Raw genomic sequence first — 20,550 nt, 5'->3', positions numbered from 1 at the left:
TTCAGTTCTTCAAAAATAATTCATAACTGCCTTCCTCCTGTGTTGTTGTCAAAATGACCTGGTAGCACATGGTAACATGGTAGCACCTTCAGTTCTTCAAAAATAATTAATTATTGAATAACCTAAAAACATTAACGTAAACATATATTTTGGTCGTTTATGATAAAAATAAATGGTTCATTTACTCACAATATTTTTGTACAAAACGACCCCAAACTTTTAACTTCTTTTCTGCAGCTTCTAATGCTATCTTAGCGAGTTCATATTCTCTAAATTCTCTCTTTAAATCTTCTTGTTCCCATTGGTCTAGTTCGTATGAAGAATCTCTATAACCATAACATATCTCACCTTCATGTTCTAATTGTTTTTCATGCATTTTTCTAACTTCTTGTTCGAACAAATGTTTAGCATTTTCAACTGTATCTTCGAGTTCTTCTTCATCTAATTTCTCATGAACTTTCTTGTCTATGGAGTCCATAATATCTTTGACATAAAATGCATACTTTACAGAGCACCATTCAGCAACAAAATGAACGAGGTCAGGATGTATGTAAATACCTTTGAATTCATTTATAACACCCTTTGTAAGCTCATAAAATGCTTGTTTTGAGGTCGAGCCACTTTTGGCTCCACCGTATTCTTTCAACCAAAAACTCAAGAATTTCCTGCATTTAGCACTATTGAGAAATCTGTTTAAATGGTTTAACTTTCCCGCTTCTCTTGCCATCTTTGTTGCATTAATGTAACCATCCTTGTCTCTACGTAAGACTTCAATACCATTATAAGTGCCTTTTGTGAATGTTTCGCCATTAGATTTGTTCGTGAATGTTTTTGCTTCGACTGACATTTCTGTTCTTACATACAAATAAAAAAAAATAAAAATAATTCATAACTACCTTCCTCCTGTGTTGTTGTCAAAATGTCATGTTGTCACACTTTTTCAAAGAAGTTAAATTACCTGGTAGCACATGGTAACATGGTAGCACCTTCAGTTCTTCAAAAATAATTCATAACTGCCTTCCCCTGCTGTGTTGTCAAAATGTCATGTTGTCACACTTTTTCAAAGAAGTTAAATTACCTGGTAGCACATGGTAACATGGTAGCACCTTCAGTTCTTCAAAAATAATTCATAACTGCCTTCCTCCTGTGATGTTGTCAAAATGACCTGGTAGCACATGGTAACATGGTAGCACCTTCAGTTCTTCAAAAATAATTCATAACTGCCTTCCTCCTGTGTTGTCTAAATGTCATGTTGTCACAAACTTTTAGAACGGCATAATTTAAATTTTTATTTTTATCATAAATGGATACCCCACAAGCTCAAAATTTACCACGAATCATAACAAGGGAGGAAATGATAAAAATGATGCAGAACATGTTAAAATAACAAACCACTAAAATTGAGAAAATGTGGTTATGCAGTAATGATGGAAAGAGAGATTTGTCAAAGAGAATAAAAATTAAATTTGGATTGAGTTTAAAAATCATCTTTATTAAATTCATCTCTTCCAATCAATTTATTTATTCTATTAAATTCTTTTATTTTTGCTTCACTCAGTTTAAGGATTGAACGGTAAGTTTCTAATTTTCGATTATTTCTTTATCGTTTTCAACCCCACCGCATTGTGGCTTCTTTTTGTAATAGCATATTTTGATTAATTCTGTTAGTTTCTTTTTATATTCATCGTCTGGACTCTTGGCTGCTTCGTTGTCACTCATTTCTTACGAAATAAAAAAAATTAAATATTATTTAAATATAATGGAGTAATAAAATAAATCGGAATTTCTATTAATTTATTTCAACTTCAACTAATGCATTACCGTTAATATATCTAACAAATTCAGCTATTGTGTCAAATCTTCGTCTTCTTTTTTGTCATTGATTTATCAGTTTTTCCATAATCGAGATGAATCAAAACTTTATCCCCTTGTTTAAAATTCATGAGCCCCGAATTAATTTGTTCACGTTTAACATCATTCAACCTTTCTCATTTGCTTTCTATATATTCCCATTCTTTTGAAATATCATTTTCATTTCCACGGTTTCATGTTTATTGTTCTATGCCATGTATTATTATAATAATATACTAACTTGTATGATGGAGTCATGATTTCCATCCCAGTATATCTGACCGTTAACCCCTAACGCATCTCTAAGAGTTCTCATTACTGCATCAACTATTTTATTATGAAAACGTATATGGGAGAGGATGAGAAGTAAAAATTAATTTTTGGAAAATAATGAGTCATAGCTGCCTGAAATCCTTTATCACCATCACCCCTTATATTATCTACTCTTCTTCATGATCTAGTAAGTATTGAATAGCTCTTCTTGTTTCTCTGTTCTGTTTTCCCTTTCACGGAATGCAATATAAATATCTAGTGTTAATGTTAATGGCAAATAAATAAGTAACGTTTCCTTTTGAATATTCTAAATGATCGATTTCGTATGAATATGGATATGGTGCAAATGAAGGGCGACTAAATTTTTCCTTTAACGGTTGAATTTTTGGGTCAATTGGTTTATTTAATATTTTGAAATCCTTTTTAAAATCTTTTTGCTTCTTTAATGTTTGAAATGGATATAATAAAGTGAATGATGAAGGATTAACTGAAGGAGGAGGCGGTACTGTCGTTGGAGGTTTTGGTGTTGCAGTGGTTTAATTTTATCTGCTTTGATTTTGGATTTCATTCCCCTTCATTAATTCTGGATGTATTCTATTCATTTGTTTTAAATATGCTGTATATAAAGGTTTGATATACTTTCCCGCTTCGAGTTTATGTTGAAGGATGAATTCCAAAAGTTGATCTTCATTTAAAAGTCGGGCTGAATATGGTTTAACTAATGAATCATAAATTAAAGCTTGTGCATCATTTATGGTCTGAAGACCTGGGCGTTTTGCACCATTTGTTTTTGTTCCTTTGGTTTTTGCGGCTCAGGATTATATAATTTATATAATTCATCAATATCTTCTTCTGTTAATACTTTATTTTTGAAATCTTTCAACTGTTTAAGTTGTGATTTAGTTTTTCCCTTTGAATATTCATTATTTTTAATTTTGTCTTTAATTTTAGAAATTATTTTATCATGATATTTCAAAACTTCATTTTTATAATATGGATAATAATAATCCATATCATCACCCGTTATATTGTTATCATATTTTTGGAGATATGCTTTTAAATCATAATAATTAAGAAAATTTTGATTAAGTACTAAATCATCAATTAAATTTTTTAAATGTACGTTATCCATTTATATAAAAATAAAATAAGTGTTTTAAGGGTGCCCACCTCTTTGTCTCTTCTGTGGCATTTCATTAAAAATAAAAAATAAATTCTTTTAAATAAATGGCATACAACATCCATTTTCACAACATACAGCCTTAGTGTGTGCTCCTGTTAATGCAGTCTTACCGATTGTTAAGCGAGTCATTGACCCATTTTTAAGTTGTAAATTAATATTCTGACCATCAAATATCACTTTATCATTTATTATATCCAAATATTTTTTAGGTGTTAATTGCTTATTTTGTCTTAAACTAACACCTTTCATTTTTTGTGCAATCTTTTTAAAATCACTTCCATCAATTGAACCGTTGAATGATGTATAACACTTAGGACATAAAGCAACCATGTTATCACCTTGTTTCTCAATTGCTAAACCCAATAATTTTTTCTCATGTGCTTTTTCTTCAGCTTTATTCTTTAATTTAGGTTTAAATTTCTCATCAAAACAGAAGAAATCAAAAGGTGCGAATTTGAAAATGTTTTTATCATAAAATTGTTTATCGGTAACAATTGCTTGAACTGCTTGAGTGTTAGGAAGATTTGGGTCGCCAGCGATTGCCCAATAAGATGAATCAGTATCACCTTCAATGAAATGAAACCGATTAACATCCATGCATTTATACATAAAATCATAAATGAAAACCAAATACCAGTATTTAGCATTATCTAAAGTAAAGAATGCCTCTTGTAAACATGTTTCACATCTATAAAATCTATCTTTAAGCATCACTTGATATGTATCTCACCTATTTCTCTTATGTTTTTAAACTTATTTGACATACATGCAACGCGTGCCTTCTGTGCATTCGTTATTTTAGTCTTTGCGTAATTTTGTGTATTCATTGCATCGTAACCATATGATCCATTAAGTGAAATCTTGCAAAATAAACTTTTTCCTTTATTTCCTTCTAATTCAGCCTTTTGTCTTTCGTTCATAAATTCATTCGCAAATTCATTAAAACAAGTGTTTTTCGTAAATGTTAAAATTGATTGAATATCATCAATGATAAAATGAAATCTGTCTATTAGATACCAAAGATAATAAGAAGAAAATGGTTGATATTGGTTGTGTGTTGATGCTAACTGAGTTAATTTTCTCTGTTTCTGGTCAACTGGTAGATTGTTTGATTTCATGTAATTATACATAAAACTGCCAATTGTTTTTTCATCTGTGATAATATCTAAGTTTCTTATTATCGGTAAAAAGTTTATGTAATCATTAATGTATTTTTCATCAATGTGACCCTTTACTTCAGCCACGAATAAAGTATTTTTCTTCTTAATAATTCCCAGTGCTTTTGCTTTCTTTGTTGCTGTATCACAAATGATAACACCATTCAATCTTCCCGGCATATACATTTTATGGTCAGTATATTGAATGAAATCATGAGGATTAGATGAAAATGATGAAGGATATAATGAATTAAAGTCAACACCAACGAAATGAGTCATAATGTTGGGTGTCCTCATTTGATACAGTTTTAGTTTCTGGATTATATGAAAGTTTATTAATGTGCGTGATTCCTTTAAGATTAACACGATGTTGAACATTTGATAACCACCAGTAATTCCATTACGGAGAATGTGATAAGCTTCAACTGAATCTAAAGTCATTGGTAAATTATTTTTTAATGCATAATTTCTTAAATTGATTCTTAAACGTTGAACATCTTCATCTTTATTTGATTTTACGACATTGCAATAACAACACATTAACTGACAATTTTCTTTGGTATGTGGTTTTTCATTATCGATTCTATCCAATGTTGGTTTATTTGCATATGTAAACGCTTTACCACACATTTTGCATTTAGATGAAAGGATTAAATCGTGATAGTATTGAAAATCATCCATTGAAACATTGTTTTTAGTATCTCTTTTCCTTTTTCATCTTGTTTCTTATATGATTCAATTTTATATTTCCAATACTTTTTCGTTAATTCAAAACTTGATTCCACATTTTCTTCTTCTGGATATGTTTCGTTAGGATTGAAGTTCTTATATGCTAACGCGTAACGAATCATTGAAGCATTCGATGATAAAGAAAGATTATGAAGCATATCAATTTTATAAACAAATGTTTCTTCAATAATTTTATCAATTGGGTCAATCATAATTTCAACATCTTTATTGCAATAATGAATAAAATATTCTAATCTATTCTTAAAGTTTTTAGCATCATTGAGATATATTTGATAATCTGAATCGGATATTGTTTCTTGTGTTAATGCTGAATAAAATGAATCTTTCGTGAATGGTTCCTTTTTATATAATTCTTCTTCGTAATTTTCCCATGTGATGAATTGATAAGGGAAAAAGGATTTAACACGTGATTTATTGTTTCCGAAATCTTGAGTGAATTGGTCTAATGTTCCACCCGCTATATAATTTCTGATGTCAATAAATCTCAATTCATATGGAACGTTTGTTTTCTTTACAATGATTTGCTTAAATTGAGAAGAAGAACCCAGCATTGATTTTATCTTCCATTTTGCAGTATTTAAATCACGAAGAATTAAATTTAAATCAAACTTTCCCGAATTAAAACCAATGATATTCACTTTATTAAATTCTTCATCTAAAAGCTCTTTCATTGCTTCCTTTTGTTTCTCATTTAATGTATTCATTAATTCTTCATATTGTTCAATATTTGATTTAGCAACTAATGAACAGGTTGAAAATAAAAACTCAATCCAATCAGAAATAAAAGAATCACTCGAAGTTAAGCAAAAATTCCTCGTAAATGTTTTATCACGGTCTACGTCCTCACCGCTTTGCGGCTTTATTTTGACAGTTGATGATACCATAAATGGTTTTAAGTAAGCGTTCAAAGTTGCACATTCAGAAAGTTGAAGTTCTTCTTTAGTCTCTAATGTTTCGAAGTCAAAAGTAATATAATATCTTGTTGGTTTATAATATTCCTGCAAATTATGTGCTAATAGCCATTGATATATCTTCTGTTTCGTAATATGTGGTGCATATGGTTGCTGTGTCTTTTGCAATTGAACGTCTTGAATTAATCTTCCATTATTTTCTTTACATTTCTCACAATGTTTTAAAAATCTTCTTTGGTTTTTCCTTTCTGGATCATCACGGATAGAATAAACTTCTTCTTTACAATATGGACAAACTTTATAGCCGGTGAGTGCTTCAACGTCTGTTATTCTGTCAGCGTGAAGTTTTCCACATGGACTCTGTGTTAATAAAATATTTACTGTTTCAAATTCTGGATCTATCATTATTGAATCCACTAATGGAAAGTCTACCTTATTTATGTCCACGTCTTCTGGTTGAGGATCACAATAATAGAAATCAATATTAACATTTAACATTCTCGCTAATCTCTCACTTTCTGATGAAATGTCAAACCCTTCATATGCATCTATTGCTTCATTTAAATAACTTCTACGAGTTTTAGGATTAACACCATCAGGAATGTTATAGAAGCGTTTAAATAACCTTCTACCTTCGGCTCTTATTTGATTATCATTCATTTTAGCTGTTCCGTTTTTGTTCATTTATGTAAGAATAAAAAAAATTAAAAAATAAAGTTTATTCTTTAAAGCCCATAAAATGAATTAAGAACACATAAATTTTTATCATCTGCGACGTGACGAATACATTTTAATTTACTCAAGAATGCGTACCCGGATACATTAAATCTAATTCCTGTCTTATTTAATTTCACAACTTTGAAAAGGAATGTATGAATAGCTATAAAATGATGAGAAGATGTTTTATGGGTTGCTTCCATTTTTTCTGAAATAAATGAATAAATATAATGTTTATAAGTTTTCATATCTTTTATATTCTTAATAACGAATGGTATAGACCTTTCCACTTCATCTTCCTTCGGTGCTGTTCTTTCATATGAAACATTATTGGTATCTTCAATAATGAAACCACAATCACACAAAATTTTATAGGTTCCAATGGTTTCTTTTGATATTTTATCTAATAAATCAAAAACTTTATCAACACCTGTGCATTTATTTAAATAATAATTTGTGTAAATATCATGATCTTCTTTCTTAATCGTATTAGTTGCATATGTCACGTTTTTAAGAGCTTTTTTGAATTTCTCAGAATCGAGAGGGGTGAAAGTAAGATACAAGGGTATTTTCATTATCAATAAATTGTAACTTATGTTTACGAATAAATTTGTACCTTCTTCTGAAAGTGTTTCATCTATTTCACCATCTAATAAATTTTGTGTTGATTCTAAGACATAATTTTTATATCTTTCTTCATGAGATTTCTGAACTGCTGATTCTGAAGCTGGGATATTCATTAAACCCTCTACTTCATTTTCATTATATTTTTCAACTTCTCTTAATTCCTTAATTTTTTCATCTATTTCATTTCTTAATTGTTCCAATTTCTCAATCTCATCGTTATAATATTCATCTTGTTTAATTTTTTCTTCAAAATATTCAGGAGGTGTTTCAAGGCTCTCTGGACCATAAAGAGGAATATTCTCCTGTTTTTCAACTTTTTTGGGATATAAATATCTCATTATAGCCTTTTTAGTAATTGGTCCGTTATATTTAAATTCATTCAACAATCTGGAAAACTCTTTCACATTCTGCATATATGTTGGATAAGAACCGTCTCCAAAATTTTCTAAAATATTTTCTAATTCTGAATTAGTGAACTTTAAAGATTTCAATGAATTAGTTGTTATACTCATTTATTATAAAAAAAATTTTTATTTCATTATGTTTGGGCTGAGTGTAAATGTCTTACAATTTTGAAAATTTTTAAATCTTGATTTATTCAAAAACGTAAGAATAAAAAACGTAAGAATCATACATTTTTTACTTCATATGTTAAAAAAAATGATACAAAATCGTTCAATATTGTATGAATTCTTACGTTTACAAAAAAAGTCACACAACCCTCATCATATACTACTAAATTCCGATCAAAAAAAAATTCACAAATTAAAAAAAAGGTAGTGGGGCCTCCAGGCACTTCGTGCCCTCTAGCCCTGAAGATGTTTAGTATAACTTTGTCCGGACAAGTAAGGGTCTATCGTCGCTACAGGAAAAGTTACAGGCGTTCCAAGGAAGTAAACTTTGAGAAGCCTTTTCCCCTTATAGAATGAGATCGGACGGTTATTTTACAAAACTGACAACACTTTGACCGAGTAGTTTTTTGTGCTGAACAAAAAGTGTCATATAAACATCTGTCAAAAACCGCTTTTTAACTTCACTTAAAATGCCACGTAAGCTACGTAAGAATATACGTAAGAGGAAGGGAGCATTGAAACATCCAATAGTAAAATTAACACCACAACAACAGTTGCAACAACAAATGATGAATGACCCCACTATGTTGCAACAAATGTCAAGCAACCCTATGCTTTTTAAGCCGAGTTATTGGTGCACAGAGTGGAGGTTTAAGAGCGGCACTTTTAGCGAAAATGGCAGGCTATGGTGGAGCTGCAGACGGAACAGCTTATAACCCTCAAAGTCAAATGAATTTGAGTTCACTCAAAAATCAAATACAGATGTCAAAAAGTCAAACATAGACATACAGAAACAAATAAGTGAAACGAAAAGAAACTAGAATATGACAGACACACAAAGAAACTCAATGAGTTAAACGTAGAGAAAAAGAAGAAAGAAGAACAACTGAAAAACTAAGTACAGAGGAATATGCGAAAAAAGTGTCAGAAAAAGCAGCAGAAGTAGCAAAAATGGAACAAGATGTTATAAATTTGAAAAACCATACTACTCAATATAAAGTACTGAAAGATGAAGAGATAAAACAAAAAGCCCTGAAGACATATATGGATAGCGATGAGTATAAAAAAGAAGTTGAAGCAAATGTAAAGGCAGAAAAACTTTTACAGTTGCAAAACCAAACCGTACAGTATGAAAAACTTAGCACAAGAAAGTAAAAATAACGACGCAGCCATGCAAAAGGCAAATGAAAAGCGCAGAATATATAAAGCTAATAATGACTGGTTAGATGCCCAAGCCAACGCCAAAGCAGCCCAACTTATGGTCAATAAGGACAAAAATACAAGCGGATGAAGACAGTTCAAATGAAGCTTTAATGAATGCTGACTTTAAGAACGCCTTCGAAGCTCTTCATAGTAAGGTGAAACTAGTGAACGACTTCTCATCTGGAAAGAAACTGAAGTCTGAAGGTTTCGACAACGAGTTAAGAGAAGTAGCACAAAATATGACGAAAATAACAGATGCAGCAACGAGACAGGCAGTTCAAAGTGCCTATGACGCCGTTAGAGCAACTGTTGTGGAAAGTCAAGAAAAAGAGTTACAACAGACCAAAACAGACCTAGTAAATGCTTTCTTAAAAACGAAAAGTCAGGTAGGACATATATGCTGCAGATGAACATATGTGCCAGCTGGTGGAACTTATATACCACCAAACCCCAAGAAAAGCAACCTGCACCAGGACTACCTAAAACATTTACATCGTCACATGGACACAGACACAGGCATGCACCAAAAACCAACACAACAACCAACAGTTCAAAACACTGCACCACAACCAACAGTTAAATCCAGCACCACAACCAACAGTTCAAAACACTGCACCACAACCAACAGTTTCAAAACACTGCACCACAACCAACAGTTCAAAACACTGCACCACAACAACCACAAAACAGAGCAAGGACATAAAAGAAGTAGAGAACAAGGAACCAAGAATTCTTAAAAATGCTTAAGGAAGACTAATGGTTACCCAGATACTCTTGACTTTAGTGACAGATATAAAGAAGCTATTAAAAGTTCAAGGAAGGAAATACTGACCCGAACCTATTTAGCTTTATGGTTCAGCACCAAATGGATATAATTTCAAACCTGGAAAATACAAGCTCGCTAAGGGATATGATTTAATAGCATATCATCCAAATGACATGAATGAATTTACTCCGAGATATTTGGTGTCAGAGATAAATGATAATTCAACTATCTTCATGAAACGCGTAAAAAATAGAGACGGAACGAAAGAAAGAAAGGGTTATGAATGCGGATGACTTAAATAGGACTTGTTAAAAACGGGTCTCGGAATATATGAAATGCCAGCAGATGAGGTACAAGAAACTCAACAGGAAGAAGTTCAGATACAACCAGACATGGAAGAAATAGTTCAGCAACAACAGCTAGAAGAGCCTGAAGGAAACAAACAAGTCCCTCCTTTGGAAACTAACTTCACAGAACTAGATGAAGATTTGGAACAGCCGAAAAATCTTGACCCTCAACAAGAGTATGCGGAGAATATGGAATCTTTCCAAGAGTCTAAGAAAAATTCGGCTGACATAGTAGAAGAATATCGAAAAATGTTCGCCGACATACAAAAGACTCCAACATCAGATGAAAATATTCAGCATAGAATGGAAGTACTGAAAGAAAATGTACGCAAATACAACAATCCTTTTTACTTACGACCATATAACGTTCAATCTTTGGCTGAACTCGGTGAAAATAAAAGGTTAAATTTCACCAAAACATATAGAAATGAAACATTGTTTAAAGTTCATTCAGAACCTAACCAATATGGAAACAAACCTACTTTTGTTTCTGCAGACTATGGAACTACAATGAGATGGGGTCATAAAGCTAATCCGGATAGGTGGTTCATAAACTTACAACCACAATTCCAAGAAGTTGTAGACGCAATGGAAGTGAATGGTGAACCAGATATAGCTGGTATTTTCAGCGCGGCTTTAATGCCATTGAAAGATATGAAACATGCAGATATTTGGACCAGTATGAAATGAACATGGCTGATGGAAATATAACACCTGACGTTCTAGAACATTTATCTCAAAGAACTACACAGAACCATAGAGATGGTATATTTGGTGAAGAGTTTAGAAAGAAAGTTAGGGAGATAGAAGGAAGAGAACCTATTGACATGACCTTGCAAACGAAAGTTTACAAAATGTCATAAAAACTTACTTTGCAGACAATGAACTGAGAAGGGATGAATATTTAAGAAAACTCAAATGGACAGTACCAAATGAAATGTTAGTATTGAAAAACATGTTCCTTGACAAAATAAAACCAACTACAGAAATAAATGACGCAAGACTGAAACATTGGGTAAAAGCTTTCCCATTCACAAAAGATATATTGGTAACATGGAAAGAAAACCAGAATGGCTACAAAACATATATTTGGAAACGAGCATATTCCATATGGACAAGCTATATTTGAAGAGCTTGAACCGGAACTCAGGAAAGAGTCATGCAAACAATACGCGAAGACTCAAATACAAACTATGACAAAATTTTCTAGGATATAGGTTACCTGAGATGGGCGACCAGAGCCCAAAGGCCAAAAAGGACATGGGAAATTTACAACATACTAGGTGAACATGAGGCAAAGATGCAACAACTTGAAGCAGAGGGCAAGTTACAAAAGCGACACCAAAGAAGAAGAGTAGAACAAAGTGAAAATAGTGAAGAAGTTAACTTCATCTAGTGAAAGTAGTGCAATGAAGGAAAAAGAAGAGTTAAAAACTCAGTCAGGAAGAAAGTAAAGCTTGGGTACGAAACAATTATGACAAATAAATCCAACTATTCTATATTTTTACCCATATGAAATGTACGCCGCTCAGAATATAACGCCAACAGTTTTGGATGCCATGAACGGAAATGTTTCCGAATGGTATAACGAATGCGACAATGCCATTATAAGGTCAAGAAATAGTTCCTGGAACTTACGAATATACAACTGCTGTTTCTTATGGAAACGTAGGTGAGTTTGGAGAAGGTTCTTCACACAACAGTAGATATTGCTTGCGACAGGTTTCATATTATTTCTATTGACAACTCATTCTTATACGTGGAAAAGACATTGAAATAAAACCTTCTGCCAAGTTGTCTGACAAGAAAGGTTGCAATGGAATTTTCTATGTCGGATACCAATATGCTCCAGAAGTTTTCATGGGATATAAGATATATTCTAACTCTGACTTAGTTCAAAACAGTTAACATGGGCAAAACTATGAATGGTTCGCTTGAGAAACTCAGTACAACCACAAGCTAGAGAACAAACAGACCAGTATGCAAATATGAGAAAATAAGAAGACTTGACCCTAACGTTCCAGGAGTTTATGTTAACCTTTCTGGACAAAACTGCAGCAGCAGTAACCAAAGTAAAACTGAAACTTAGAGTTCCTTTGTCATCTTTCCTCATCTTCAGGTTTTTAAGATACTTTGCCAAACTGGGCAGGAAAAATTTCTATCGAACTTACTCCAAGCAAAAATAACTTAGTCATTGCACCAACACAAGACCCATTCACTATTACAGACGTAAAGGGAACAAATCAAACATCATTCGCCGAATTTTGCAAAGACAAAGTTGACTTAGACTTTGGTTTCTCAAACTTCAACAATGAAGTAAACTATTATTTCAATGCTGCTGGAACTGCTTGGGACCAGTTTAAGTTCACATGCGAAAAATTTGAATGCAAGAGAATAGAAAGCAGACTTGCAGTCTATATGTTGGACCCAGATATTTTCAAATGCTTTTAGCTGCCAAATATATTGCAGTTTCCACTTATGTTCCCTATACACCAAATATCTGTCAAAGACTTTGCAGGTGAAGTTGGAAACCAAAGTGCTGACCCAGGTGCAAGAACAGATATTGCTTTAACAACTGCAATGAAACATGCAGATACTATGTTTGTACTGTTCAGACGAAACTATAAATGACTATTCTTGTTTCTACAACCCTGGTATTAAATATCATATAAAACATAGATGGCAAATATTATCCAAGAGAAGAATATTCTACAGTTGAGGGATATGAGGTCATACAACTTGACATTAGATGCTATGAACTTTAACAATAATTTCACAACAACTATTAAACCCTGAAATGCAAAGTTCTATTATGCCATATGTGAAAGTATGGACTCATACAGGAGGTCAAAAAAACTCAATATTACAAATGGAGACCGTTCAAACTTTTGGGCTTGGCATTCCATTTGCTGACTCAGAAGACTTTATGGTGGTATTTCAACTGTTGGTACTGTACAAATACAATATACTGGGACAGAGACGGTCCAGATGAACTGAGAGCAAAGAAGTTTACAAAACCAATAGCACTTTTCACGGAAGATGCTCTTTTGAAGATTCGTTCGATGAAACTGCTGGGGCTCCTCAGATTGGCATAACGACAGCTTCCATCGAGCAGATTTTGGCAGCAGGTCAGTAAGTTGTTCTTGAACTGACTTCTCTCCGTCAAATATTGACAGTACGCCAGTTTTGACATAATATTGTATTATAAACTTTCCTTTAGAAATATCTGTAAGTTTTGTTGTTATATTTTTTGTCAACGTCAAGAACTTTCACCATTTCAGTTATACCAACTTTCTTTGCTTTATGGAAATATTTTGGTTCAGCAAATATTGCTATTCTATAACATTTACCATTGTTTGTATAAAGAACTATTCTGTCAATGTATTTGTATTGTTTGTGTGTGTAAACTTTGTTCTGCTTCAATTCAAAGAGATATCCGAATACGTCCATCTTTTTTATTCTAAGTAAAATGTCATTTCCGAAAAATAGAAGCTTGAATTGTTGTAGACCTATGGTTGTGAAAATCATAATCTCTTACCATACAATAAAAAAATAAATAAAATAAAACTAACGTTATTTTTCTAAGTCTTAAGGAAATTCATGAAATTTCAGAGGTGAAGAAAGAGGTGAGAAAACAGGTGACATCTCACCTTGTGAGATAGAGTCTGCCGAGTAGGATATATTGAGTTTTTTTGACCTCCTGTATGAGTCCATACTTTCACATATGGCATAATAGAATTTGCGATTTCAGGGTTAATGGTTGTGTGAAATTGTTGTTAAAGTTCATAGCATCTAATGTCAAGTTGTATGACTCATATCCTCAACTGTAGAATATATTCTTATCTTGGATATATTTGCCATCTATGTTTATATGATATTTAATACCAGGGTTGTAGAAACAGAATAGTCATTTATAGTTCGTCTGAACAGTAACAACATAGTATCTGCATGTTTCATTGCAGTTGTTAAAGCATATCTGTTTGCTTATGCACCTGGGTCAGCACTTTGGTTTCCAACTTCACCTGGCAAAGTCTTTGCAGATATTTGGTGTATAGGGACATAAGTGGGAACTGCAAACTATATTTGGCAGCTAATAAGCATTTGAAAAATCTCTGGGTCCAACATATAGACTGCAAGTCTGCTTTTCTATTCTCTTGCATTCAAATTTTTCGCATGTGAACTTAACTGGATCCCAAAGCTTCCAAGCAGCATTGAAATAATAGTTTACTTCATGTTTGAGTTTGAGAAACAAACAAGTCTAAGTCAACTTTGTCTTTGGCAAAATTCGGCACATGAATTAGAGCTCCGCCTTACGCGTAATAGTGAATGGGTCATTGGTGGTGCAATGACTAAGTTATTTTTGCTTGGAGTAAGTTCGATAGAAATTTTTCTGCCCGTTTGGCAAGTATCTTAAAAACCTGAAGATGAGGAAAGATGACAAAGGAACTCTAAGTTTTCAGTTTTACTTTGGTTACTGCGCTGCTGCAGTTTGTCCAGAAGGTTAACATAAAACTCTGGAACGTTAGGGGTCAAGTCTTCTTATTTTCTCAATTTTGCATACCTGGTTGTTTGTTCTCTATAGTGTTGTGGTTGTACTGAGTTTCTCAAAGCGAACCATTCATAGTTTGCCCATGTTACCTGTTTGAGACTAAGGTCAGAGTTAGAATATATCTTATAATCCATGAAATCTTCTGGAGCATATTGGTATCGAACCATAGAAAATTCCATTGCAACCTTTCGTTGTCAGACAATGGCAGAAGGTTTTATTTCAATGATCTTGTATCCACGTATAAGAATGAGTTGTCAATAGAAAATATAGAAACTGATCGCAAGCAAATATCTACTGTTGTTTGGAAGAACCTTCTTCCAACTCACCTACGGTTTCTATAAGAAACAGCAAGTTGTATATTCGTAAGGTTTCCAGAACTATTTCTGCTTCTAAATGGCATTGTGCATTCGTTAATACATTCGGAAAAACATTTCCGTGTCATGGCATCCAAAACTGTTTGGCGTTATATTCTGAGCGGCCGATACATTTCATATGTGGTAAAAAATAATAGAGATAGTTGGATTTATTGTCATAAAATGGTACACGACCAAGCGTTTATATCTCTTCTCTGAATGAGTTTTTAACTCTTCTTTTTCTTTCATTGCCACTACTTTCACTAGATGAAGTTACTTCTTCACTATTCACTTTCGTTCTACTCTTCTCTTCTTCTTTGGTGTCGTCTTTTTGGTAACTTTGCCTCTTGCTTCAAGTTGTTTGCATCTTCTGCTCATGTTCAATAGTATGTTGAAATTTCCCATGTCCTTTTTGCCTTTGGGCTCTGGTCGCCCATCTCAGGTAACCTATATCCTAGAAAGATTTTGTCATAGTTTGTATTTGAGCTTCGCGTATTGTTTGCATGATCTCCTTTCCTGAGTTTTCCGGTTCAAGCTCTTCAAACTATGAGCTTGTCCATATGGAATAACTCGTTTCAAAATATAATGTTTTTGTAGCCAATTCTGGTTTTCTTTCCATGTTACCAATAATATCTTTGTGTGAATGGGAAGCTTTTACCCAATGTCTTCAGATCCTTGCGTCATTGATTTCTGTAGTTGGTTTTATTTTGTCAAGGAACCATGTTTTTCAATACATACATTTCATTTGGTACTGTCCATTTGAGTTTTTTTAAATATTCATCCATTCTCGTTACATTGTCTGCAAAGTAAGTTATTTATGACATTTTGAACTTTCGTTTTGGCAAGGTATGTACAATAGGTTCTCTCCTTCTTCTCCCTAACTTTCTTTCTTTAAACTTCACCAAAATACCATCATCTATGGTTCTGTGTTAGTTCTGTTGAGATAGATGTTTCTAAGAAGTCGAGGTTTGATGTTTCCATTTCAAGCCATGTTCATTTCATACTGGTCCAAATATCTGCCATCTTTCATATCTTTAAATGGGCAATTAAAGCCGCGCTGAAAATACAGCTATATCTGGTTGCACCATTCATTACCATTGCGTCTAACAACTTCTTGGAATTGTGGTTGTAAGTTTATACACCATATGCCGGATTGCTTTATGACCCCATCTCATTGTAGTTCCATAGTTCGCAGAAAACACAAAAGTAGGTTTGTTCCATATTGGTATAGGTTCTGAATGAACTTTAAAACAATGTTCATTTCTATATGTTTTGTTGAAATTTAACTTTTATTATTCACCGAGTTCAGCCAAAGATTGAACGTTATGATGGTCGTAAAAGTAAAAGGATTTTGTTATTGCGTACATTTTCTTTCAGTACTGTCCATTCTATCTGAATATTTTCATCTGATGTTGGAGTCTTTTGTATGTTCGGCGAAACATTTTTTCGATATTCTTCTACTATGTCAGGAGCCGAATTTTTCTTAGAGACTCTTGGAAAGATTCCATATTCCCTCATACTCTTGTTTGAGGTCAAGATATCTTTATCGGCTGCCAAAGTTTCATCTAGTTCTGTGAAGTTAGGTTTCAAAGGAGGGACTTGTTGTTTCCCTTCAGGCTCTTCTAGCTGTTGTTGCTGAACTATTTTTCCCTGTCTGGTTTGTATCTGAATTTTTCCTGTTGAGTTTCTTGTACCTCATCTGCTGGCATTTCATATATTCCGAGACCGTTTTTTAACAAGTTCCCTATCTAAGTGCATCCATTCATAACCCTTCTTCTTTCGTTCCGTTCTCTATTTTTTACGCGTTATTGTCGGATGAGAAGTTGAAGGTCTCAACATATTTGGAGCGACACCAAATGATCTCGGAGTAAATCATTCATGTCATTTGGATGATATGCTATTAAATCATAATCCCTTAGCGAGCTGATATTTTCCAAGGTTGTAGATTATAAATCCCATTTTGTGGCTGAACCATAAAGCTAAATAGGTTTCGGGTCAGTATTTCCTTCCTTGAATTTCTAATAGCTTTCTCTATATCTGTCCACTAAGTCAAGAGTATCTGGTTAACCATATCTTCCTTAAGCATTTTTAAGAATTGTTGTTTTCCTTGTTCTCTACTTCTTTTTAATGTCCTTCGCTCTGTTTGGTGGTTGTTGTGTGCTACGTGTCTGTGAATGGCTGTTGTGTGCAGTGTTTTGGAACTGTTGGTTTGCGTCAGTGTTTGACTTGTTGGTATGTGGTGCCTGGATTTTGAACCTGGTTGGTTGTGGTGCAGTGTTTTGAACTGTTGGTTCTGTGTTTTGTGGTTGGTTTTGAGGCGGTTGTTTGTTGTTTGCTGCCTGTGTTTCTGTGTTCCATGTGGATCGTAAATGTTTTATAGAGTGCTGGTGATGGCAGGTGGCTTCATTCTTGGAGGTTTGTGGTATAATAAGTTCGCAGCAGTGACTGCGCGAAATGAGTGTTCGATTCTGCAGCATAATTCTAACTGATTTTACGTTTTTAAGAAACAGTTTACTAGATAGGTTCTGATTTGTGGGCTCTGTTATGTAACATGCTTATTTTTCCATTGCTTTCCACAACGCAGGTGTGCTCTAACATGGCGTCATAGGCCTCTCCACTGTAGTGACTGCCTGTCTTCGTTTGCCTGATTCTGTTTTATTTTCGTCAAATTTGTCATTGCTTCTACTTCTTCTGAATAGGCGAATTTTATCGACGAATCTTAGTCAGTTTCTTTCCAGATGAGAAGTCGTTCACTTTAGTTTTCACCTTACTAGATGAAGAGTTCGAAGGCATTCTTAAGTCAGCATTCATTAAAGCTACCAGTACCCCACTCTACGAAGTTTTTGAAGGGACCTGGTCCTTCTCCGAGTCCGCTTGTATTTTTTAGTTCCTTATTGGACACACCTATATAAAAGATTGGGGGTGCTTTTAAGCAGTTGGCTTTGGGCATCTAACCAGTCCATTTATTAAAGCTTTTATACTATTCTGGCGCTTTTTCATTGCCATTTTATTTTTGTGCAATGGGCTGGCGGATCCGTGTATTTTTAAAACTTTCTTGTGCTAAGTTTTTTCAGATTACTGTATCGCGAGTTTGAAGTTTTGCAGACACCTGTAAAGGTATTTTCTGCCTTTACTATAGAGTTTGCTTCAACTTCTTTTTTTCTATAAGCTCAGCCGCGGGCGTATATCCCAGGTAAAAATATTAACCTCTCCGTTCAAGGGGCTTTTGTTTTTGTTCTTATCGGTCGATTGTTATTCGGGTGTGTCCTCGATCAAGCCTGGACTTCAGTGACCATTTATATATCCGGTTAGGTGCGAGCAGGATGGAGCAAGTATCGAAGCTCTTTCAAAGAGATAATTCATAACATCTCTTGTTCCAACCATTTTTTTGCTTTCAATTCTGGCTGCTTTTTTTTCTGACAACTTTTTCCCCGCATATTCCTCTGTAAGACTTTAGTTCTTTTCAGTTGTTCTTTCTTCTTTCTTTTCTCTACGACGCTTTAAAACTCATTGGGCAGTTTTTCGCTTTATTGGTGTGTTCTGGTCATATTCTATGGGTTTCTTTTCCCGTTTTCCCACTTTATTTGCTTTTCTGTATGATGGTTCTATGTTTGACTTTTTGTACATCTGCTGTTATTTGATTTTTGAAGTGAACTCAATTCATTTGACTTTGGAGGGTTATAGAGCTGTTCCGTGCTGCAGCTCAACCATAAGCCTGGCCACGTTTCGCTAAAAAAGTGCCCGGCTCTTAAACCTCCACTCTGTGGCACCCCAATAACTCGGCTTAAAAGCATAGGGTTGCTTGACAATTTTGTTGCAACACATAGTGGGGGGTCAATTCATCAATTTGTTGGGGGTTGGCAAACTGTTGTTGTGGTGTCAAGTTTTTACTATGTGGATGTTTCAGTAGTGCCTCCGCCTTCCTCTTACGTATATTCTTACGTAGCTTAAGTTAGTATACAAAGTCTATGGGGTACGTGGAGGCCACTGCCGCCATTTCATTACCCAAGTACTTTGTGAATTTGACACTTTGAGCAAAGACCGTTCTAACCGTATATTTTGCAACACAGAACCGTACAACACTAACTTAACCTTAATATTTAACAAAAACCACCTCAACAATTCACTTCACACAAAGGAACTCACATAATGTAAAAAATAAACGTTTCTCAATCACGTACTCCTCACTAACGACTTCCACTAATGTTTCTCATAAATGTTCCTCAATATCTTCATTCAATCCAAGTAGTTAACGCCATATTTGTAAGTCATCTAACCATGAACAGCCAATAAAACTTTTCTCTAACTTACTTAACGCTACAATTGTAACCATAACTTACCTTCAGGTCATAACGATATGGTATATGATATAACTATTTCTATCTTTATACAGCGTCATGAAAAGTCAACTGGTTCTCGCGGAATAGGTGATTGTGGAAAGAACATGTTAGTGTGACTCAAGTGAAAGAGAAGAATAAATGTTTAAATGTAATGGTGTTTAATGCCATATGTGAAATGTCGATTTGAGAGTTGCTTTTGTTCTGTCATTTTACATCCAATAAAAATTTTCAGAGTAAAATAAAAATAAATTTGATATCCACTCACCGCTCCACGTAATGAAAACATAGCACAAAATATAAATTCTAGGTCGAAAGTGGTGAGATTCACCCTCTTTTTTCACTACTTTTTTGTTTCATCCCATGTTGAATTCATTGGCCTTTATAACCTCTCTTCCTTGCGGGTTTCTTTTTAGTTTGCTTTCCTTTACGGTCCGTACTCCCAACTTGACGTCTCTTCTTCGTTCCGTAATGTGATACCAGTTACTTCCACCAGTCACTGGGTCAAAATGGTCTTTTGTAAGGTTTTCCATTACATTCCATAGGGACTACCATAACGGAAGAAAACTACTGGTGGAGAAGAATCAATTTTCTTTAGTTCCAATCGGACTCTATTAAATGCATGTGTTCATAACCTTTTCACTCAATCTGGTCATTAAAGTCCTTTTGCGTGTTTTTTGCAAACCTCCATCGTCCCTTCGGTCCTAAGCATTTTTCTGAACTCAAGTCGCGAACCATCTGGATGCTTTATTTATGAGCCTCTATTTTATTTTAATCTTAACTTCTCTTTGGGCACCATCAGCCTCCAAATCTGTTCCCTTTATTTGCAATCTAATGTCTTCGAAACCTTAACCTCCATCTCATTTTATTTACTGGTACATAAGCTCGCAAAGTGCTTTTGCTCCAAATGCTAATGCTTTTGTTCCCATTGGGCGCCTAAAGCTGCCCAAGCTA

The 20,550-nt window shown here is 33.9% G+C and overlaps 4 protein-coding genes across 4 annotated transcripts, besides 2 other annotated features; all 4 read right to left on the bottom strand.

Moving 5' to 3' along the window:
- Positions 1–7,996: part of a mobile genetic element that runs on past the window's edge.
- On the bottom strand, positions 182–847 carry TVAGG3_0584300 (uncharacterized protein; the record flags this gene model as incomplete). Its single annotated transcript, XM_051239273.1, has 1 exon — positions 182–847. The coding sequence occupies one exon, from the start codon at positions 845–847 to the stop codon at positions 182–184; it is 666 nt and encodes a 221-aa protein (XP_051097097.1).
- On the bottom strand, positions 3,344–3,916 carry TVAGG3_0584290 (uncharacterized protein; the record flags this gene model as incomplete). Its single annotated transcript, XM_051239272.1, has 1 exon — positions 3,344–3,916. The coding sequence occupies one exon, from the start codon at positions 3,914–3,916 to the stop codon at positions 3,344–3,346; it is 573 nt and encodes a 190-aa protein (XP_051097096.1).
- Positions 5,444–5,918, bottom strand: TVAGG3_0584280 (DNA/RNA polymerase superfamily; the record flags this gene model as incomplete). Its single annotated transcript, XM_051239271.1, has 1 exon — positions 5,444–5,918. A coding segment is annotated over one exon (475 nt), but the record flags the coding sequence as incomplete, so codon positions are not given.
- On the bottom strand, positions 6,851–7,981 carry TVAGG3_0584270 (uncharacterized protein; the record flags this gene model as incomplete). The annotated part of the gene is made up of 1 exon (XM_051239270.1): positions 6,851–7,981. One exon carries the CDS (start codon positions 7,979–7,981, stop codon positions 6,851–6,853), a length of 1,131 nt encoding a protein of 376 aa, XP_051097094.1.
- Positions 7,997–19,731: 11,735 nt separating the features above from the next.
- Positions 19,732–20,550: part of a mobile genetic element that runs on past the window's edge.

Source organism: Trichomonas vaginalis, chromosome II (genome assembly GCF_026262505.1).
Source record: "Trichomonas vaginalis G3 chromosome II, whole genome shotgun sequence".
Lineage (NCBI taxonomy): Eukaryota > Parabasalia > Trichomonadida > Trichomonadidae > Trichomonas > Trichomonas vaginalis.
The sequence above is the reverse complement of the archived record's forward strand: the minus strand, read 5'-3'. Positions and strand labels throughout refer to the sequence as shown.